This window comes from Meriones unguiculatus, chromosome 14, assembly GCF_030254825.1.
Source record: "Meriones unguiculatus strain TT.TT164.6M chromosome 14, Bangor_MerUng_6.1, whole genome shotgun sequence".
In the NCBI taxonomy this organism is placed as follows: domain Eukaryota; kingdom Metazoa; phylum Chordata; class Mammalia; order Rodentia; family Muridae; genus Meriones; species Meriones unguiculatus.
Genome location: NC_083361.1, coordinates 88781664 through 88805351, shown reverse-complemented (window position 1 = coordinate 88805351; position 23688 = coordinate 88781664). Strand labels below are relative to the sequence as shown.

Sequence of the window (23688 nt, the reverse complement as noted above, 5' to 3'; positions counted from 1 at the left end):
CCCAGCACCCACATCTAGTAACACCCATCTGCGGTAATCCCCATTCCAGGAAGTCCTGCACCCTTTTTTGTGCTCTGCCGGAACCACATGGTCTACAAACATTCACTCAGGCAAGCACATATTCACTTTAAAACATCCAACCAACCAAACTAGCTGAACACATGTAACCAAGATGGAAATCAGCCTGAGTTTAAAACGTATATGTGACATATGTCGTATAATATGTGACATGTTTAAAAAGGGCAGGAACACCACAATGTATTAAAAACCATAAAGATTTTGATACCTGCTTTTTGTTTTGTTATTGTGTAAGAATGATAAACTCTAGAAAACACCTCTCTCCCTCTCTTTTCTGTCTCCATCTCTAACCCCCCCCCACATGCTTAATCTGGCTGGCAATTTGACTGGCAGTTGTTTGTAGAAGCAGGGCCCCAGGGAAGGGTCTAACAGCTGTTGCTTAGGGAGCCAAATTTCTCCATATTGCTCCCAATAATTTTGCTTATCCAACGAGAATAAGCATTAGAGGAACACTTACAATAAGAAATTATTAATAGTGCCCGATGGGAGCACTATTGTTCTTCATGTGGGTCATCTGGCAAGCGTTGAGGGGGCGCTATTTCTAACATGGACTCTATTGTCTACTTTTGGATCACTTCCCTCTGGCAGGGTTGCCTTGCCTGAACTCAGTGGATGAGGATATGCTCAGTCCTGCTGTGACTTGATGTGCTGGGGAGGGTTGATAAGGGGGAGGGATCCCCTTTTCTGGGAGGAAAGGAGAAGGGGAGGAAAAAGGAGTGAGAGAGGGACTGGAAGGAGAGAAGAGAGGGGGAACCCTTGGGATGTAAAATTAAATAAAACTAACTAAAATTAAAGTTAATTTTAATAGTACTTAATAGTTTTTTTGACAGATAACTTTTATTCAGTGCTTTCTAAGTCACAATATTGTACACATTTACATATGGTTTTATGGTTCTTTTTTTTTTTTTTCAATGCAGTTTATTCAGGAACCTTGAACAATCCTCGGACCCCAGGGGAAAGCCAGCCCACAGCTTAAATAGCCTCTGGGTAGCCAACCCAGGCGTGCCACGTGGGCAATGCAGATAGGTCCACATACATGGAAGCAAGCCAGATCCTCAGCCTTAGCCAAATGTGGAATTGTTTGTGACAGAAAGCACTCACCATTGGGAAGGTGGAAGGCAGAAACCAGCTCCATCTTTAAGGCATAGCATTCCGCAGCTCTCTACAGTTCCCCCTTTTTGTTTTAGACGCATCAGGCAAGAGTAGAAGTCTGATCTCTGATATTAGAAATAAATTGGGACTTTGTACCGATGTTCGTTTAGGTGTCATCCACCCAAAGAGCATCAGACCCGTCTGATACCTTTTTCTCAGAGGCGGGACCTGGGGCATCAACCCGCATGCAACCAGACATGCTCTTCTCTGGGTCCAAAGCTGCTGACCCTGAGTGCAGTGCTTAGCCTCGCATCCTGAGCGTATCATTTTAGCTTTTTATGGTATCCAACCATGCTTGGGGAGAATGTCCTGCTTCAATGGCTGTAAAGGCCTGAATGATCATGGCTGCATCACACTGTTGTGAGATTCTAATCTTGCATATACACCACAGGCAAACCAAGGAGACCAACACCAGAAGGCCTGCTAACGCTCCCATGCCTGCCCATTCCTTCAGATGATTCATGGCTGCAGCAATCCCTGATGATAATCCTGTGGCTAGTCCTGCGTCCACTCTGGTAGAATTTACTGTGACAATGGCCACTCTCAGCTGCTCCATCGTAGTATCGAATTCTCCAGTACAACTACCTAAAATATAGCTCGACAATTGTTTAGACAGATATGCAGCGCAGGAAAAATTCTCATGTTATATGCTAGTGACTCAAAGTCCAGCATATTTTCATTGACAGCCAAGTTGAGCGATTTGCCATAGGGTATCAATTTGCTCCTGCACGAGGTCAATCCTCTGATTGAACACCATCAAGCTTCCTTTTAGTTGAGCATTAATTCCTTTATGTACAACTAAGGCATGAGCTACATTGGCTAAATGATTGTTCAGGGTCTGAGCAGTCTGCCCAGTATAACTCATGGCTAATGCCCCGGTGGTAGCTCCAACAGCCGCCAATGAGATGGTAGTAACAATGGTGGCTGTAGTTCCAAGATCCCTTTTCTGTCTGAAGAGAGTCATAGCGTGAGGGGCATCAACAGGCACAGGCACCCAGTGAGGCATGGGAGTAAGCAGGGCATACCTAAATTTACTAGCATTCCAGCATTGGGCAAAAAAGCAAGTATCATTACCACAATTACTTCGCTCTATCTGGCTAATAATGAATAAAAATGGGGGATATAGACAAACAGGTGTGGGCTTATAGGAAATATTATGAGAAGCCTTAACCCCCTCGTTGGAACATCCTGCGTCAGTTCTAGGACTAGCAGTGGTGGTGTCCGAGGTCTGAGTAGGTTCAGGAGACCATTGCCCCCAGGGGCGAGACGTGCTCCATGCCAATTGACTAACTCCATGTTTTCCTCCACTTTTGAAAGTCATTTAAGGTTCTTAAATTATTTTTTCCCTTTTTTTTTTAATTTTTTCATCAATTACACTTGAATAGCGCTTCCTCAAGATCCAGCAATGCTCTATACCTGCTCAGCACCCAGCCTCTCCAGCTCAGAAAAATATGGGTTCCCTTCATATCTTTTATGAAGACAGTGTTAAGAAGTGAGAAGCGATATTATCTTATACCAATTAGGTATTTTTTATTTTTAAACAAAACAGATGCCCTGGCCTCATAAAATATGTCTACAGTGTTACAGTGGCATGAGCAGCATGGGGGTAACCAGACACTTTCCGATTGGATTTAAATCCCATTCTACAAGATGAAACCAACATCTGGCACCTTTATCAGGCTAGAGCCTGTGACTACACAGGTCACAGGTCCTGGAGGAGAACCTGTTCCTATCATGCTGCTGAATAAACACAGTATTAAATAAGTTCTTAATGACTTACCATTATACCCATAGGTTAAGCTTTGCTCAAGCAGATAATCTTCCGTTTCTAGCAGAAGATTGGTGATTAGTACAGAGACCCACAACTGGCCAGAGCCAGAGGATAAGAGACAGCAGATGTTCTGCCCTGAAAGGAACATGTGTGTTTCACATCCCTCCCAAGTTTCAAACATCCACTAAAAGGGAATAGAAAGAGTGTAAGAGTCAAAGGGGATGGATGACTAAATTTTACTTCCTACACGCAGTAGGGCAGCAGCACATAGAAACTCAAAAAGTTGAAACCGCAGACAAAAAATCTGGACAAGCCCTAACTAGATCAAACCTCAGCATGGAGAGAGCCATTGGACACAAAACCCTACTGCTGGCCATGGGCTGCTGGCAGTTGTTAGCTTCTGGGAGAGGGAGAGAGACAGTTTTCTCTATAAGGACAGGACCTTGTAACCTGACCACGCTCCTCCGGCAGACTTTACATCCAAGAATAAAATGGACACAACTTTAAGTCAGTAGGGAAGTAGGTATGGATCTGTGAAGAGTTGGGGGAAGGGTTTGTTTGAACAAGATCAAAACACATGTACTAAACTCTCAATGAACTAATAAAAATTCCAGAACAGATATTGGTGAGTATAGGGAGAGAGAGACTCAACTTCAGATAAGAATATGAATTAGTATTACAGTTACTAAAGAGTCCTAAAATTCTAAAAATAAAATCTATTCTATGACCCAGCGTTCCCTGTTTATTTTATTTTTTTATTTACTTTTTATTCATAATCATAAAGTTAACTCTGAGATCCAGCTAGACTTGGAGGGGAATGAGGAAATATGGAACCCAAGGAACTACAATGAGAGCAGGGCACTGCGAGCAGATGGGGTGGGCGCTCTCCTGCAGAAGGAATGGTCTGGTGGGTAAGATGACCACAAGTCAAAAGAATTAGAGTTGCCCACAGTTGGAAATGGAGAGTTTCTTGCTGTTCTTGCCATTCGAGGACCCTAAACGCTCCACAGCTTCCATGACGCTCAGGCCTTTTTTCACCATCCCAAAGACCACAAGCCACAATCCAGCCACTCAGGCTTGGCAGTGCTGATAAAACCTGGGAAATGTTTATGTTTGGTCCAGCATTTGCCACGGACAAGATGCCAGGACCTGTGTGCTTCAGGATGAAGTTCTCATCCTCAGAGTTTTCCCCATAGATGGACCTGCCGCCAGTGCCATTATGGTGTGTGAAGTCACCATTCTGGCACATGAATCCTGGAATAATTCTGTGAAAGGAGGAACCTTACATCCACATCCTCTCCCTCCAGTGCTCAGAGCAAAAAAAGTTTTCCGCTGTTTTTGGAGCTTTGCTTGCAAACAGCTTGAAGGAGACGTGGCCCAGGGCTCGCCGCTGGGCGAGACGTCAAAGAACACGAAGCGGTTGACTATGTAGCAAGAGATGGCAGGGGACAGTGGCACCCATGCTGTGATTACAAATTTTCAATATCACGTCTGTCCATTATGTGTTGTGATAATTGTGAGAGAATCAATAAATGGTCTGCGTGAAGGCAGCCTTGTTACTTGGTTCTAATAATTTTGAGTATACTTTGACTTTCTGAGCCCCCAGTTTTCTCAGGTGCAGAATGGGAGGCTTCCTTGTCTGTGAGGTTGGTCTTGAGGATTAAGTAAGGCAATGTCGTTAAGCTTTGATGGAGTTCAAGGACACCGACCACACAGGGCATCATTGATAAGCATTTGTTTCTGTTGTCCACAGGAGTAGCTGTCCCTACAGTACAGCACACTGTCTGCATCTCCCCTGGGAAGGGCTCTTGGGGTGGAAATGAGGCTTGGGGAAGAACCCCGTCTTGCTGGAGAAGAAGAAGAATGGATTAGGTGTATTTTGTTATTTGTAAGTCTTAGGCTCAGACTCTGATTTGATACGTTGCTTACAGGACCCCGATAGTCGTGAGGTCATGCTGCAAATGCACAGACGTTCTGCTTGGCTGGGAGTAGAGAGACTTTAATTTTGCTCTCTGCACAGAGCCCTGGAGCAGTCAAGGGAATAGTGGCAGGTGGTAAACACCGGGATCCCGTGGTGAGGAACCTATTCCCAGCAGTGTTTGGCTGAAGAATATTAGGCCTTCCTGTGGGCCCCCATTGCTCAGAGGTTGAGAGGAAGCTCCTGAGAAATGTGGCATGAGTGGGTTCTTCTCCAGCCTGGGATGAGCATGAGGCAGGATGCAGCTCCTGTAGCTGTTTGCAGTTTTATTTGTCTTTCTTTTAATCTTTATTTTCAGAGTTGCAGTCGTAGCCTTTCTAATCTTCTCTCTCTGATCTTGTATCCTGCATCTCACATTTCTTCACTTGATTTTCCCCTTCTAATATTATTTCCTCTTTTAAAATTTTTTCAGCCTTTTCTCCTCTGTTTATATCCTTGTCTTTCTAACTCTTTATCACCTCTTTCTTAATTTTCTATTCTCCTTTTGTTCCTTGGTGTAAATACTCAGGAAATTGCTAAGAAACCTAGATGACACTAGTGTCACAGGGGCCACTAGAGCCTTTTCATCTTCTCTGATTACAGCAGATATCAGTGCTACTCTTTTTCTGAAGAAGCAGGCTTTTAGTTAAGACAAGTTTGTGTTTCCTTACAGTGGAATGTATTTCGTGGTGGAATGAAGTGTTGAAGAAGTCTGTTCACCTTGGGACAATTTCTTCTAAAACTGGCACCAGTCGCTCTTTGCATGGTGCCGTCAGGGGCTCATTGCACTGTAAAGATTTCTCTAAGTGTTTCTGGTCTGTGTTTTCAACCTCTTCAAAACTGACACTCTTTTTCCAGCAAACTTGTCCTTCATTGGATGATCCTTGGGGCTCTTTCTCAAACCCTCGTCCCCCAACAGGTAATTTCCTCCTGATACTTAGTATTAGTATTTCCTGATAGAAAATCTAACTTCTGCCACAGAAAACTATCTTTTCTGAGGATTGTAAAAAATAATAAACACGAAAACAGCATGCTATTCAATGACAGTTATGCGTGTCAATGGCTATCTGTGAGACACAGAAATTGATCTGGCACCATATTGTGAAGTCACTTTTTACAAGGCATTAGCTGTTTGGAGGCTTTCCACAGAAATGTTACAAATGTGTTGCCCTTTCACCACAGCCTCACCTGGCTGATATAAGGCAGCATTTCTCATCTCCTATTCTTGGGAAATTTGACATTCTAATGGAAGAGCAGCAACGGTATGTTATAAACATAAAGCATGAGATAGTTTATTAATTTACAGGAAAAAAACCTGGAAATTATAGTTGGGTTAGAGTTTGAGTTCTAACCATGTAACTTCCTTAACAAGAAGCCTGGAGTGATTTCCTTCCTTCACTTGAACATTTGTTTCCTTCTATCTCAGAATGGATGTTTAATTTCCGTTACCTTATATCATGGTTATTAAATTTGAGGCATATGGAGAAAGCTGGCTGACTGACTATAAGGACCATATCCAGGGAGCTACTACGAGACTGAATGAGATGGTTAGCTCCTTCCAAAAGATTTCCAATTTATTCCTCTGAGAGAAGCCTGAGAAAGAAACCTCTTTCCATAGCAAGTGTTTCATAACCCTCTGATCAGCTCACCAGTGGATTTCAGATGTCAGACAGGTGTGCAGCCAGTATTTGAAGACCTGTGCGCTTCCTTTCCCTCACAGGGATGGTAGTAATATTGGACACATGGTGTAGTGTCCCAAAAACCCTCCTCTGACTGGTGGCGAGCGACTCTCCTCTCATGGGAAACTCCAGAATCAATGCCTCTGAGGCTCCCAGCTTTATTCTGACAGGCTTTCCAGGAATGGAAGCCGTGGAACCTTGGCTGTCCCTCCCTTTCCTTTTGTTCTATGCCATCTCCATTGTAGGCAACTCCCTGATCCTCCTCATCATCAAGGAGGAGCAGAGCTTGCATCAGCCCATGTACTACTTCCTGTCCCTATTGTCTGTGAACGACCTGGGCGTGTCTTTCTCCACTCTGCCAACTGTCCTGGTGGCTCTTTGCTTCCATGCCCGAGTGATCACTTTTCATGCCTGCTTGGCCCAGATGTTTTTTATACATCTCTTTTCTTGGACAGAGTCTGGCATCCTCCTGGCTATGAGTTTCGATCGCTATGTTGCCATATGCAACCCACTGCGCTATGCGACAGTACTCACCAACGCCCGCGTCGTGGCGATGGGCCTGGGCACAGCGCTCCGCAGCTTTGCTCTCATCGTGGTCTTCCCAGTGCTTCTGCGCAGACTGCCCTTCTGCCGCCCTCAGAACATCCTCTCCCACGCTTACTGCCTACACGTGGACATGATTAAGCTGGCGTGCACCGATGTTTCCCTCAATAGCCACTATGGGCTGTCCATCGTGTTGCTCACCTTTGGCCTGGACTCTGCGCTCATCCTCATCTCTTACGTGCTTATCCTGCGATCAGTGCTGGCCATCGCGTCTCGGGAGGAGCGCCTCAAGACACTCAACACCTGTGTGTCCCACATCTTGGCTGTGCTCATCTTTTATGTGCCCATGGTCAGTGTGTCCATCGTGCATCGCTTTGGGGCCGGCCTGCCTCACGCAGTCCACATCCTCATGTCTACCCTCTATCTCTTTGTTCCCCCTATGCTAAATCCTGTCATCTATTCCATCAAGACAAAGGAGATACGCCGGAGGCTTCGCAAGATGCTTTTCAGGGTCAAGCTGTGACTCAGGCAAAGTCAGAAACAACATATGGCCTAGCATTGGGAGTGTGGGCAGCCAGGCACCAGAACGGGGAGAGATTAAGTCTCTGTTCTGTGATGTGAGGGTTGTGAGGCCTGTGCTTAAAGTTCCAGGATCACTGATTAGAAGTTAATCCACATTATTAGGCTAGTACCTGCCAACACCATCTGGGGTCATAACAAAAACTTAACTTTGTTAACTTTTCTGTAGAGATAAAAAGCAATCTTGTTTTCAAGATAACCAAGAGATATTTTACCATCAAAACAAGGAAAAATTTATTTTCTAGAGATGCCAAGGCCTAACATAAAATATACATAGTGACACTGTGGGACCTTGAGGGCTATGCATGACAAAGATAAAGACGCAGAGAGAGGTTAATGTGGGATGGGTCAAGCTCATCAATACTGTGGAATTTTAAGCAAAAATGACTTGATACCTTAGGTCCAAAAAGTTGTAAAGCTCTGGTGTTTATTTCTTCACAGTTTGATTTTAGGATCCTTTGGACGCTTTCCCCACGCGTGGGAAACCAGAGGCACATCGGCGCGTAGTTTTACCTAGTTGAAGTTAACAGTCCTTTGTTTATAACTCCGGGAACCATCTTGCCATTCTCCATACATATTTTTATCCTCACAGAGTAAGACTTCTCTGTGGCAACAATCCTGAGCTGTCTGTCCGTCCATATTAGAGCTGCCACGGTCCTTCCATTGAGATAGCACCTGACAGTGTGAGACAAATAATGAAGGAATAAGTGAAAGAGTGGTTGAATAAGAAATAGCGAATGAGTAACCAAGGGAAGACAACAAGGTTTGAACAAATCGACAAACACATTGCTGACTTTTCTCAAATCGTAGTTTTAGATCCTAAAATGTTTCTTAACTCTCCGGTCACATGTCGCTCCTAATAGGAGAAAGTGTAAATGACGTTTGGGATTTTAGAGTCTTGATTTTTTTCACATGTGAAGTGAGGTATCAGTCTTCCATTGATTTACCTCACAGGCTCGAGGTATAAACAACAAGGATTCTTTAACATCTGTATAACTTCTTTACACACATTCATTTCTTTTTTATTATTTTTTATTTTATTTTATTAATTACACTTTATTCATTTTGTATCCCCCCATAAGCCCCTCCCTCCTCCCCTCCCGATCCCACCCTCCCTCTCCTTTCTGCATGCATGCCCCTCCCCAAGTCCACTGGTAGGGGAGGTCCTCCTCTCCTTCTTTCTGATCTTAGTCTATCAGATCACATCAGAAGTGGCTGCATTGTCATCTTCTGTGGCCTGGTAAGGCTGCTCCCCCCTCAGGGGGAGGTGATCAAAGAGCAGGCCAGTCAGATTATGTCAGAGGCAGTCCCTCTTCCCATTACTATGTAACCCACTTGGACACTGAACTGCCATGGGCTACATCTGTGCAGGGGTTCTAGGTTATCTCCATGAATAGTCCTTGGTTGGAGTATGAGTCTCTGCGAAGTTTCCTGTGTTCAAATTTTCTTGTTCTGTTGCTCTCCTTGTGGAGACCCTGTCCTCTCCAGCTTTTACTATTTCCCACTTCTTACATAAAATTGCATTCACTCTGCCCAACAGTTGACCATCAGGCTCAGCATCTGCTTTGATAGTCTGTAGGGCAGAGGCTTTCAGAGGCCCTCTGTGGCAGGTTCCTAGGTTGTTTCCTGTTTTCTTCTTCTGGCTTTCAGAAGCCCTCTGTAGAAGGTTCCTAGGTTGTTTCCTGTTTTCTTCTTCTTCTGATGTCCATCCTCTTTGCCTTTCAGGATGGGGATTGACCGTTTTAGTTAGGGTCCTCTCTCTTGCTTAGTTTCTTTAGATGCACAGATTTTAGTGGGTTTGTCCTGTGTTGTATGTCTATATGAGTGAGTATATACCGTGTGTGTCTTTTTGCTTCTGGGACAACTCACTCAGGATGATCCTTTCCAGGTCCCACCATTTACCTGCAAATTTCATGATTTCCTTATTTTTCATTGCTGAGTAATATTCCATTGTATAGATGTACCACAGTTTCTGCATCCATTCTTCAGTTGAGGGGCATCTGGGCTGTTTCCAGCTTCTGGCTATTACAAATAAAGCTGCACCAGTGGGCACACATCCCTTTTGGCATATTATGGTATGGCAGGCCAATACCATAGTCTGATGCTCTATGAATTTTTATATAGTCATGAAATTCCTGTATAAATTGATTGTAGTGTGGAAATAATAAATTTTGTACTAAGGATGAAGTAGTAATTTAGGAAGAAATCAAAAGCTAACAATTACAGCACAACATACATCAAAGATATTTTGTTACAGATTTTTAATTACCTTTTTCACAAATATTGATAAACAGATTGTTTCTGTTATGTTATACATTTTTACATGGTATAGAAGGTAAGAAAGCTATGACAAATATAATCTTGGTGAACTATACCTAAAGAATTGTATGAACAAAAAATTATTGTGAAAATGTATTAATAAATACTGTCATGAATACAGTTAACATAAAATATTGTAGACATGGTGTGTAATGTACATCTTCTCTCTCTCTCTCTCTCACACACACACACACAGACACACACACAGACACACACACACACACTGAGGGAAAAAAGAGAGTAGTCTGGAGAGAAGGGCAAGATGGCCCTGCTTCCGCCCCCCTCATGGGGGTTTCCAAGCCTATGCCACAGCATTTGGCCTAGTCTACACATATCCTAGACTCAAACAAACATGAACAAAATCTCTCAATACATTTTATATTATTGATGAGTGAATGAAAGATATATGTAAGCAACTAAAATACATACTTCACAACAGTCTTCTTTTGGTCAATATCCTAATTTGTTATAGGATATAACAAACTGTTATTTAAAATAAGAGATTTAACAAAAAAACTTCAAATGATTGTTTGCTAGTTTTGTTGGCATTTTTGACTTAGATGAAACTTGCGAGCTCAGATACTTTGCACATCTCTTCTTCTCTAATTAAAGATAACTGAAGCAACCCTCATCAGACTTTCATCTTACCTCTACATCACTACTAAAACTATTTTCTAACAGTGTTTATAGACACTGATTTCTTTGGGAGTCAAAACTTTAACAGTTTATGTTACTGTTAAATATGTCTATTATTTTCTAGAAGAAATATTTAGAAAACTTAACACAAATTTTATTATTATTTTAAAATAGCATTTAGGAAGATGTAATTTCTATTCATGTAGAATCTATATTTGAATAGTGCATATATCTGTATTGAAATAATATGTGACCTGGAGAGGAAAGAGATGGATGTAGAAGAGCAGGCCACCTACAGTGTGGTTGGGAAGGTGGAGGGGGCCTGAAGGAAGTGGTCGGAGCACTGGCATGTTGCTGGCTTTCAGGTGTGGTGCTTTTCCAAGCACACCTGTTCTCTCTTCTTTAGGGACAAGCATCTACCTTTCCTAGTAGAGCCATTCATTTCCACATATGTGCACTGCTCTATTGTATGTATCCCTACCCAGGGAGCCCCAAAGGCCTCCTCTCCTGGTGCTCAAGCAGTTCAAGAAATATTGGGCACACACTGTACTTTATTTTCTCTTTTTATAAATCTCCCAAAGACATTGTTGATAGAATGTGTTTTCTGTAGTCAAAGGAGAATAATAGATAATTAATTCAATATAAAATAATAGAACATTTTCTGATTGCCATAACTAATGTCAGTGCTGCTAACCTCATCAGCTTTCTTCAAGGATGCTCTTTTTGCAAGAGCCAAAGTAATACTAACATTTCTTTGTATAAAACCACTTAATATGATAGCATGAAAAGCTATTCATATTCATTTAGAAGCTAAATCTATAACCATGAAACAATGTGCACAACATATACATAATCAGGATACCCATAATTTCTAAAAGTTCCCACATATTTTTATTTTTATTTTCTTTGATAACACAACATGAGATTGAACGTAAGTGATGTATGTCATTGGTAGAGCAGTTGCCTGCTGTGGGTTATGGCTGTGGATTAGATTCTCAGCACTGAGCATGTAATGATAGGGTCTTTTCTGAGACTGATATTCCAACCAAGGACCGGGCATGGAGATAACCTAGAACCACTGCACAGATGTAGCCCATGGCAGCTCAGTGTCCAAGTGGGTTTTCCCTAGTAATGGGAACAGGGGCTGTCTCTGATGTGAATTCAGTTGCATCCTCTTTGATCTCCTACCCCTGAGGGGGGAGCAGCCTTACTAGTCCACAGGAGAAGACAATGCAGCCAGTCCTGATGAAACCTGATAGGCTGGGGTCAGATGGAAGGGGAGGTGGATCTCCCCTATCAGTGGACTTGGAGAGGGACATGGAAGAAGATCAGGGAGGGAGGGTGGAGTTGGGAGGGGATGAAAGAGGGGGCTACAGCTGGGATACAAAGTAAATAAACTGTAATTAAAAAAATAAAAAAATTTACAAGCCTTCCAGGAGTAGTTAAACTGACTTGAGATCATACTCTATAGTTTTAGAACCTATTGTTGGTGCACAAATGAAACCTTGTGCCCTTTGACCCATATTTCCTCAAGTTTCCCATACCTTTTGCTGTGTTCCAGTTAAGGTTAAAATGTTATTTTATTATATTGCAATTATTTAAAAATATATATCATAAGTAAGCTTATGATATGTGTAAAATTACTATTCTTATAGTCAAAGGCACTGAGATGACAGATTTTACACCTTGTCTAGGATGAACACCCAGGAAGCAGGAACGCAGAAGGCAAATGGGTGCAGACTGACATGTGAGTTGAAGGCTCATCTGAGTTGGTGACACTGCCTTGAAAATGCTGAACACTTGCCACGTGTCCAACAGCGTCAGGCTTAGTTTAGCCTAGGTTCTTGAAAGGCATCACGTCATAACCGATCCATTGGTTTGTTTCATGATTCGACTGAGTATCCGCAGCATCCTAGAACTCACGTTAGGCAGAATGGAGCGATGACTCAGGGGAATGATGGATAGACTGACTCTCTGTCTTCTGAATGTGAAGGTGTCGCCATTTTGCATCGTGGTTCAGAGTCTAGATTTGAAAGCTACTTCTAACAGTTACATGAGGTGAGACTTTGGTAATGTTATTTTAATACTTATTTTTATGGGTGGTGGTGGTGGTGGTGGTGGTATGTGTGTATTTATGTGTGTCTCTGTGTGTGCCAGGTGTATGTAGCTGCCTACAGAGGCCAGAAGAGGGCATTTATTCTCCCAGAAATGCGGCAGGTGATTGTGAGCTGCTTTAAGGGGAGGCTGAAGCCAAACTCTGATCCTATGGAAGAACAGTAAATGCTGTTCTTCCACCAAGCCATACCTGCAGCCTCCAGTGAAGTTATCTATCTCACAGTGCCTTGGTTTTACTAAATGCAATACACAATGATAGCAGATTGTGAGTAGGATGTGAAGTTAACAAAGTCAATTCATACACAAACATCATAATAATAATGCATGGGTATTATTTCTTGGGGGAAGGTGGTATAAAATTCATTAAGAAAAGACACCTTGATTACTGTTCATGCTATCCCCAGCAAAGGCAGCTGTAAGGTAGATATTTGACTCAGAAAAATGGCTGTGATTATGTAAGGATAAAATGCGAGTTAATCACATTAAGCTGTTTTATACTAAGACTGAAAATGGCTTGTAATATCAAGTAAGTTTTTAGTGGTTGTTAGTGGCAGAGTACTTGCCTAGCATATTCAGACCCTGAGCTCCATCTAGAAAAGCATCCATGCATGTAGAAACACACACACACACACACACACACACACACACACACAATGTTCTTCATTTGTTTCAAGTGTATTAGTCATCATCAATCCTTTCAGTTATACTAGCTCGTTTGTTTACAAAGGGAAGCTCTTGAAAGCCTGTTGGCTGAACACTTTAGTGAGTCTCCATTCTCCATCATTGTACTATTGGATTTTTTTTTGTTCATTTTTTAAATATAGTTTTTTATTTATTACAATTTATTCACTTTGTGTCCCAGCTCTAGCCCCACCCTCATTCCCTCCCAATCTTGCCCTTCCTCCCTTCCTCATCTCCTCCCATGCCCCTTCTCCAGTCCATTGATAGTGATGAAAATAAGTAACAAGACAAGAGCCTACCACAGAAGGCCTCTGAAAGACTCTACCCAGAAGGGTATTAAAGCAGATGCTGAGTCTCATAGCCAAACTTTGGGCAGAACGAAGGGAATCTTAGGAAAGAAGGGGGATATAGAAAGACCTGGAAGAGTCTGGAGCTCCACAAGGAGAACAACAAAACCAAAAAATCAGGACCCAGGGGTCTTTTCTGAGACTGATACTCCAATCAAGGACCATGCATGGATTTTTTAAATAAATGTTTTTATTAATTACAGTTTATTCACTTTGTATCCCAGCTGCAGCCCCCTCTCTCATTCCCTCCAAATCCAACTCTCCCTCTCTCATCTCCTCCCATACCCCTCCCCAAGTCCACTGATAGGGGAGGTCCTCCTCCCCTTCCCTCTGACCCTAGCCTATCAGGTCTCGTCAGGAGTGGCTGCATTGTCCTCTGTGGCCTGGTAAGGCTGCTCCCCCTCACGGGGAGGTGATTAAAGAGCAGGCCACTGAGTTCAGGTCAGAGACGGCCCCTGGCTGCTCAGTCTCCAACTGCGTTCCCTAGTATCATTGGATCTTAGCCTTCAGAAAGTTAATACACTAGCTAACCCCACGGAGACCACATGACAAGTTGAATGTTTACTAGGCAATTCTTCTGCATGATTTCTTGTCACTGTACGATGAATGCCTTTACCTATTTTAGAAGAAAAATGACGTTTACTGGGGTGTGATCGATTCTCAATCAAGGAGTAGAGTATATACAGAAATTAAAGTTCTTGTAATGTTTTCATCTATGAATCTTTACTCTCTCCCTAATAGGTATTCTATAGCCATCTGTGAAGAATGCAGAGCAATTTCTTCTGCACTTTCTTTCTGTACCTGGTTGAATGCTTTGTATTACATGATCTGCATTCACATACTGACAAACAGTGTGAAGTAATGCTTCTTACTGTGGTTCAGAACAGATTCACTGATGTTCAGGTGTGGTTTGCAAATGTCATGATCACATTAAGTGTTGAGTTTATATAGTATCTACATGTTCTATTGTGGGATTCAGTATTTTTGTGGTTAATAAGGTCATATGAGGACACACATGTACATGGAATGGCTATAAAATACATATAGTCAAACAGTCACTCACTATCACACTGCTCACATCTGAGGAGTCGTTCGCTCTGTTTCCGTGAAGGAGCGGTGAGATAGAATCTTCTTAACCCACAGGTCTCTTCCCGTTCTGATCATTTCTGCTCTGTCATAACTCCATGAGACATGAATGCTAAGTCCGGGAGGCGTGGATGCTGGTGGTGCTCTGGGTTCCCAGAAGTCCATGAGCACCTGAGCTGATAACAAGCTGAGGGACTTTCCAGATATATATATATATATATATATATATATATATATATATATATATATATATATATATAGTGCTCAGTAGAGAGAGGGATGTGTGCAGGGCATGGCCCCCAATGCGCTTTCTTTCTTCACACTGGCCATTTTGTGATTCTCAGGTAGGTGACTGAAACATCAAGAGGTCCAAAATCAAGGGTTAAGGCTCTGACATTAGATTAGAAACCCCAGCTCTACATTATAGTTGGAAGAAGGAAAACCTATGCTTCCTTGTCTTCTCTCTGCCTTTTCCTCTTTGTCTAAGAAACGTCTACTGCTTTCTGTATCAGAAATTACTTTCTTGGAAACAGTACTCCATGAGACTGTATTATGAATGCAGTCTTTGTGAGGACAAACTCCGTCCCGTTCTTTTGTAAGAAAAATCTAGTATTTAGGATACAATAGAAGACCTTAGCAAAGAAGTGTTTATAAAGGATGGTCTAAGGGGAGGGGAGGTAGCTCTGCTTACAATCATCCCCATGTTTCACCAGAGATGGCATCTTCTCATCAAAAACCTGTGAAATAAGTTTTTTCTTTAACGAAGAAGCTCTTATCAAGGACAGTGAGGTGGTCTTCCAGGTATGAGGGAGGGCCTGAAGGGGAAACGGTATAGAGTATGTGCTGGAGGAAGCACGTGGGGGCAGTGGCTCTATCTAGCGTTACCTCATTAATGTAGTAGGCAGTGGGAAAAGGCGTTGTCGAGGCATTGTCAAGGCGTCGTCTGTGACTGAGTCTTAACCTTGGGTGTAAGGATGAGGTCATGCAAAGGGAGAACTGCATGCATGAAAGCAATGTTGTTCTTAGAGAAGTGACTGCTCATGCCACAGCTTTTAGGAACTGAGCACATGTTGGCCACGAATGAAACTGTTAAGAATGCACTTCCAGTAAATCATACTGTTCAGGGAGAGAAGTGATGTCAGCCGACTGTGAAGAAGAGTGAGAAGGAGGGAGAAAGGAGAGAAGACTGTGTAAGCACAGCTAGTGAATGCCTGAATGATCATCACTATGGATGGCCGCTTTGAGAGGCAGGGTCTTGCCATAGAGCTTACTAATGCCAGTGCCTCCAGTCTCCCAGCCTCTGAAGACTATGGCAGGTGTGACCCACCACATTGGACAGCTTCTTTTCTGGCCATTTATCTGCCATCTGGGTAAATGGGTGGAAGCCATGGGGCAACTGGTCTAGAGGTGGGTGCTTAGAGTGTGGAGGCTCAGCTCCACCACAGTGCAGATAGGGGACAAGATCAGGGTCTGATGAGGAAGTGTTTTGCATCAAAAGGGCATAATAACTGAAGACCTTGGCACTAATAGAGTTTTATGTTGGTACTAGAAAAGACTAGTTCTAATGGATTGTAAACTGAGCTCACAGCCTTAAAGGTAAGAAAAATAAATAGACCTGGGTTAGAAGGAGGGAAATGTCTATTACTAGGTAAATTCAGTGTGACAACTCAGAGTTTTCAGAATCTTTTGTTCAATGAGAGGCAAAGTTAAGTGCTATCAGGATCAAAGCTTCTCTAAAGCAAAAAACTACATAAATATGACAAAGAACATAATACGGGCCTCAGACCATTCTTGAAGATGTTAATTTATTTTCTTTACAGGGTAGAGGTCTGACATCTTTGAGGGAGTTGCAGAATGAGAGGTGAAGCCCACAACAGCTCCGGGTTGCCTCCCTTCATCTTGACAGGACTGCCAGGGCTGGAGACCTCCCAGCACTGGCTGTTCCTGCTCCTCGGTGTCCTCTACACTGTCTCCATAGCCGGCAATGCTCTGATCCTGTTCATCATCAGGGAGGAACAGAGTCTGCATCAGCCCATGTACTACTTCCTGTCTCTGCTGTCAGTCAATGACCTGGGCGTGTCTTTCTCCACACTGCCCACGGTCCTGGCTGTGTTTTGCTTCCACTTAGGGGAAATAAGTTTTAATTCTTGCCTGTCCCAGATGTTCTTTATCCACCTCTTCTCTTTCGTGGAGTCTGGGATTCTGCTGGCCATGAGCTTTGATCACTACGTAGCCATCTGTAACCCCCTGCGCTCTTCCACAGTGCTCACCGATGCCCGGGTGATGTGGATGGGCTTGTGTGTGCTCCTTCGAAGCTTCTGCATGGTTTTCCCCTTGCCATTCCTTCTGAAGAGGCTGCCCTTCTGCAAGGCTCATGTGCTTTCCCATGCCTACTGCCTGCATCCAGATCTCACTCGCCTGCCCTGTGGTGACATTATTATTAATAACGTATTTGGTCTGTTCATAGTCATTTCCACTTTTGGGCTGGATTCTGCACTTATTCTCCTCTCCTATGTTCTCATACTTTGCTCTGTGCTGGCTATCGCCTCCCGGGAGGAAAGGCTGAAGACCCTGAACACGTGTGTGTCATCCTGTGTGCTGTGCTCATCTTCTATGTGTCCATGGTAGGTGTGTCCGTGGCTGCCCGCTACGGCAGGAGTGCCCCACGATTTGTGCACATGCTCCTCTCGCTCGTTTATCTGTTTGTACCTCCAATGCTCAACCCTGTCATCTATTCCATCAAAACCAAGGAGATTCGGCGGAGGCTTTGCAAAATCCTGTTGGGGGACAAAGTTTTGAGTTGGAGAATATTGTAAGGTTCAGGGCATGCTTGTCCTGACTGCATGAATTTGTACTTTCAGAGCCCTGCTTTGACCTGGGAGTTTTAACTTTTTTTTTTTTTTTTGGTCACTGACATTTCTATCGAGATTCTTGTTATCAGATTCTGTAAAAAGCATCAGCATGGTAAGAATTTTCTCAACAGGCTCTGGTGAGATAAAAAGAGATCACATTAAAATTTATCAAAAAAAAAAAAGCACGTGTTCCATTTCCTTCTTTTCAAAAGGAAAACTTTACTTTTTTGTAATCATTCTACCATTACACCTCCACTTTTTAAATTACATTCTTACATCACCTTAGATTTCTCATTACCATGGAAACATTGATGTTGTGGGAATCAGATTGTTTTCTCCAAAAAGTTTGGTCAAGAGATATTAACTAAAGTGTTTCTGTCTCTCTAACACATATGCACACAAATTATGTATAACTATTTTATATAGTATGGTACCCATCTGGCCTTTAGGATGAAATGAATGTTATTTTATATGAATTATGTTAAAAGTTCTTATTTTCAGTGATATTGAAATTTAGCTATTTTATTTTGCTATTTACATTGTATGTAATTATATGCTCGGCATCTATTTTTTTTCTTGTTATCTGTCTTTTTTTTTCTCAGCATCTATTTTTTTTAATTTTATTTTTTTCTTATCAGTTACATTTTATTAACTCTGTATCCCAGCCGTGTCCCGATCCCTCATTCCCTCCCAGTCCCTCCCTCCCTCCCTCCCTTATCTCCACCATGCCCCTTTCCAAGTCCACTGATAGGGGGGACCTCCTCCCCATTCATCTGATCCTGTTTTATCAGGTATCTTCAGGACTGGCTGCAAAGCCCTCCTCTGTGGCCTAACAGGACTGCTCCTCCCTTCGGGGGTGGGGAGGCCAAAGAGCCAGTCATTCTCAGCATCTATTAATGAAAGAATTAAAATGATAGAAAAGGCTGTGTAACAAAATACCCTCAATATATAGGATGATTCAATTTAGGATGTGATAAAATAATGTGCTACTTTATAAAATGATGGAAATGCTTCAAAAGAACTTAAGCAGTGGGTATGGCAGAGAAGACAAGACATTCAGTCTTGATCCTTTAATAAACCTGCAGTCTAGACCGACCTTTAGAAAATGTAGCCCAATATAAAGTGAAACTTAGACAGTCTATGTCTTCCCGTGGTGGAGATACTTTCAAGGCTGCAGTAGGCTGTGTGTGCGTGTTGGTGTGTGTGCGTGTGTGAGCGTGTGTGACTGTGGTGAAGTTGTGTGCTTTATGTTAGGGTGTGTGCCCATCTCTATGCACATGGAGTAGGAAGTGACTATTTCTGTATCTCTCAGGTTGATTTTCCTGTTTCCGCTTCCTTAATTGCTTAGCCTAAATACGTTGTAGAGTTACAATGCACTCTGTTTTTAGAAATCCCCCATACTAACGAGTAACGATACAGTAAAAGACGTGTAAGCAATCGTAACTTTAGGAGAACACTTCCTCAGAAACCTGGCGGTGATAAGATGCACATTTTCCTAGTTATTGAGTTCATACACTTTCTTTTAATTTCCTTGCAGAAGATAACGGGCTGATTTCCTTCCAGTTTCTGTGTCTCTAACTTACCTGCCGCAGTTTTCCCTATCCCGGTGGAAGGAGCTCTCTGCCTCTAAGGGACACACACTGAATTTATTTTCATCAGAAACACCCAGAAGTGCCAAAAAGCATCACTATCCTAAAGGGCATAATTTTTTTAAATGCTTTATTAATTCTTTGAGAATTTAATACACGCATACAGTGCATTTTGAGCATATTAATTCCCATTTCCCCTGTGGCTCCTCCCGGATCCGTTTACACTCCCAGCCACCCAGCCACCTTCTCAACCTTCAGAGATTTTTGTACATGGGAACAGTGCATTTGCATTATTTCCACCCTCCCCTCTCTAATTCCCTCCAACTGCCCCCTCTAGTCATGACCTCTTCCGTATTGCGCACACATACACACACACACACACACACACACACACACACAGCCTACTGAATTTAGTTAACGCTACTCTCATTTGTTTTGGCTCAGGACTGATGGCTTAGGTTTGGGGTCTTATCCTTGAAAACAGAATAAAATAAATAAGTAAACAAATAATGGCTCTCCCCACCTCAGCATTCCTTGACTGCCTGTAGCTCTTTATCTGGGTCCTTGTGAAATTACTCTCCATCCGAGTTGAGCTATTTACAGGTCTTGTCTTTTCAGGCAGATCTTTTGTTGAGAACTCATGGGAACAACCTTCCTGCTCAGTTCTCAGACAGTATTGTCCTCCTCCTGTCCTTGTCCTCGGGTTCTCAGGATCTTTTCACCCCCTTTCCACCATGTTCCTGGAGCCTTGGGGCCTTAGGTTTAACTGTTGTGTCATAAATGTTTCATCTGAGCTTGGGAACCCCATGGGCACTTAATTTCTGCATTTTTCCAGTTGTATGGATCTCTCTACGAATCCTCATGTTCCTTAACATAAAGCTTCTTTGGTGAGAAGTGAGAATTGAACTTATCTATGAGTGTAAGAATACTCAGAGGGCAGTTGGAAACTATATCATGTTGCTTAGAGGTTAGTACAGGTTTGTTTTTCTCCCCCCAAGGCTTTTCATCTTTCCACTTGGTTGACTGTACCAGGGACGAGTTCCCTCCAGTTGAGCAGGCAAAGCCAGTTGTTGGATGTGCCAAAGATTCAAGTGCCACTGTTGTGCTCTTAGGGGTATGTTGCGGGTCCTGTCATGGTTGAGCTTCTCAGGATTTAGAGGTGGGTAGCACTGTTGATGGTGGCTCTGCCCTGGCAGCTTGCATAGTGCCTTCCGGATACAGTAGGAGAGCCCTCAGTCGGGACAATTCTGGAGCAGTGACAGCTTGATTTCTCCACTCCTGGGCCTGAAGTGGATGCAGTGTCTTCAGCAATAGGATCTTACTTTGATGTTTCGTCAGGCAACCAAGAACAACAGCAACTACAACTATATATATATATACACACATATGTATGTATGTATGTGTATATGTGCATATATATTATATAACTTATAATATATATTATATATATCTATAGCTTCTGGGAGGGGTCATTATCCCACTATTGAGAAATAACCGTATTAATACTGTATATGTGTATTTACATGTATGTGTATTTATATATGTTACACATGTATTTTAAAGTAAGCATATAAAATGTTTCCCTATGGCTTTTCTAAACATTTTTAGTGTTATTTATTATTTCTCCTTTTTTTTGTTCTATTGCCCTCTTATCCCTCCCCAGTTAAGCATCTCCCCCACCATTTCCCACTTCCCCCTTTTAACACTCTTCTTCTTCTCTAGAGCTCTTCCCCCTCCTCCAATGGTTTTTATTTTCCCTACTTTTCAGGTTTATATGGTTACTTCAAGTTACATCCATTTAACTGGAAATTTAATTGTTCTTTACAGCCAAATAGATGTCCTGTGTGTGTGTGTGTGTGTGTGTGTGTGTGTGTGTGTATCACATTTTCGTCATCCACTCATCAGTTGACAGTTATGCAGGCTGGTTTTATTTTCATTCTGTTGTGAGTAAACAGTGTAGATGGTAGATGCTGAGCACAGACGCACAAGTACCAGGGATTATGAGGTGTCTCCCGCAGGGATTATGAGGTGTCTCCGGAGCACCATCCGAAGGCCTTCTGAGATGCAAATCACAGGCTTGTTTTTAGTCGTTCATCTGAGTGATCCTGTTGACCCGACACTTGTTTTCCCTTCGATTTTAAACAGGAAATAAAAGGAGACACAACAGCTTGTGATGGTTCCAATAGAACCCACATTGTGCAAGTCATCCATGACGCTGCTTCAGCATTTTGTCTTTGTTGAAACTGTTGAAGAAGAGTGCCAGAGCTCATGATTCACCTACTCTTGTCTATTATATGATTTAACACAACCCATGCAATGCAGTGTGTAGCTACTTCTGAAAAAGTCAGCTTTGCTGAGACTCATGGCCAACTGTTGGGCAGAGTGCATGGAATTTTATGAAAGAAGTGGGAAATAGTAAGAGCTGGAGAGGACAGGAACCCCACAAGGAGAGCAACAGAACCAGAAAATTTGAACACAGGGAACTTCCAGAGACTCATACTCCAACCAAGTACCAGGCATGGAGATAACCTAGAACCCCTGCACAGATGTAGTCCATGGCAGTTCAGTGTCCAAGTGGGTTACCTAGTAATGGGAACAGGGACTGTCTCTGACATAATCTGATTGGCCTGCTCTTTGATCACCTCCCCCTGAGGGGGGAACAGCCTTACCAGGCCACAGAGGAAGACAATGCAGCCACTTTTGATGAGACCTGATTGACTAAGATCAGAAGGAAGAAGAGGAGAACATCCACTATCAGTGGACTTGGGGAGGGGCATGCGTGAAGAAAGGGGTGGGAGGGTCGGATCGGGAGGGGAGGAGAGAGGGGCTTATGGGGGGATACAAAGTGAATAAAGTGTAATTAATAAAAATAAAAAAATATTACGAAAAAGAAAAAAGTCAGCTTTAGAAGAATTGTTTTTCAGATCCTCAATAATTTTTTCTTTTTTTTTCTTTTTTTATTAAAAAGAAGCCTGCTCCGACCAGCGGAGCTTGTTATTCGGGGGGGATAGAAGAGAATCCAATCCTGTGAAAAGATGGGCGAGAGAAAAGAACGAGTCCAAGCAAACAGGTGCTTGTCAAGCATTCTAACTTTACTGAGCAGAATCAGCTTTTATAAAGGGTTCAGGATGAGGAAGTAGGGTGGGTGAAAAGTTACAGATTCTTCTTGGCCAGGGGCCTGAAACATCTTGTGATAAGCCACGGTTCTGTGAGCACATCTCTGCTGCTGCCAAGCAGTATGTTTACCACAGGTAAGGGAACAGGCAAGTTGAGGCAGGTTGGTGAGTTTCCACAGGTGGTCCCTGAAGTTGGTGAGTTCCCACAGGTGGTCCCTGACAGAAGCCATGTTTGAAACTCTAATGGCTGTGTACTAAACTCTAAAAACCAATGCTTCAGCATATAAAACCTGTGGTGAGTAGACTAGTTCTGACTTTTTGTGATTACTTTGTCAATGCTGTCCTTCAAACCTCTTTCTTTTTTCTTTTCTGTATTTCCATCTTTTAGTTAATGACTGTTTGCATATGTTTATTTGTGCACGGTCATAATTTTTATTTTAATAAAAATTTTATCTTTAAAATTAAACTTTCAGAAAGGTAAAAGACAATTAGTTCAATGGAGTTTTATACTTCCAGTAGGAAAAACTTCAACAAATAAAAGTTGCACTTAAATACAGTCAACATACAAGGGTTTAGAATGTTTCCCTTTGGTTACCCTAAGTGAACATGTTCTCCTTCTCCACTGAATTATCTGGTGATTATCTGAGGCGCCTTAAATGAATTCATCAGGTCTCCTCTGAGGTGTACCCTTGGCTGGAGCACATGGTCGCTGATGTCTCCTCTATTCTCTAGCCTTGAAGAGAGAGAGCACGGACAGCAAAGGCAACTTGGGTGTGCATTAGGATAATTTATGTTCAAATTCTGATGTTGTAAATCACATTGCTATGCTAATCAGCAAACTTTTCAGTTAGAGTCTCAATTTCTCCATTATAAAAGTTTGGTTTTAGCACATTATGGTCCAAGAGCTCTTTCAATTTTAAGACTTTAAAATAGACTGTGTCTCAGCAGTCAATCTGTATACAGAGTGAACTGGCCCTTCTACTATTAAAGTTCTTTTCTGGGGAGAAAAATTAGCCAGTTTTTCCAACCATTTTACAAACTCTTGTTATGTGTCATTGGGTCACATGTGCTCAGATCTTTAGGAATTTGTCCCTCATTTTACAAACACAGAATCTAAAACCCAAAAGAATTAAGCTTAATGGCTGGATTTAAAAGTATCTTTTAAATGTGTTATTTATTTTCTTTTTA

The 23688-nt window shown here is 42.4% G+C and overlaps 1 protein-coding gene and 1 pseudogene across 1 annotated transcript; both read left to right on the top strand.

Moving 5' to 3' along the window:
* Positions 1 to 6755: 6755 nt before the first annotated feature.
* On the top strand, positions 6756 to 7703 carry LOC110558339 (olfactory receptor 51I2-like). Its single transcript, XM_021653184.2, has one exon. The coding sequence runs from the start codon at positions 6756 to 6758 to the stop codon at positions 7701 to 7703; it is 948 nt and encodes a 315-aa protein (XP_021508859.1).
* A 9094-nt stretch (positions 7704 to 16797) lies between these two features.
* LOC110558318 (olfactory receptor 51I2-like) lies at positions 16798 to 17759 on the top strand (annotated as a pseudogene).
* Positions 17760 to 23688: the final 5929 nt, after the last annotated feature.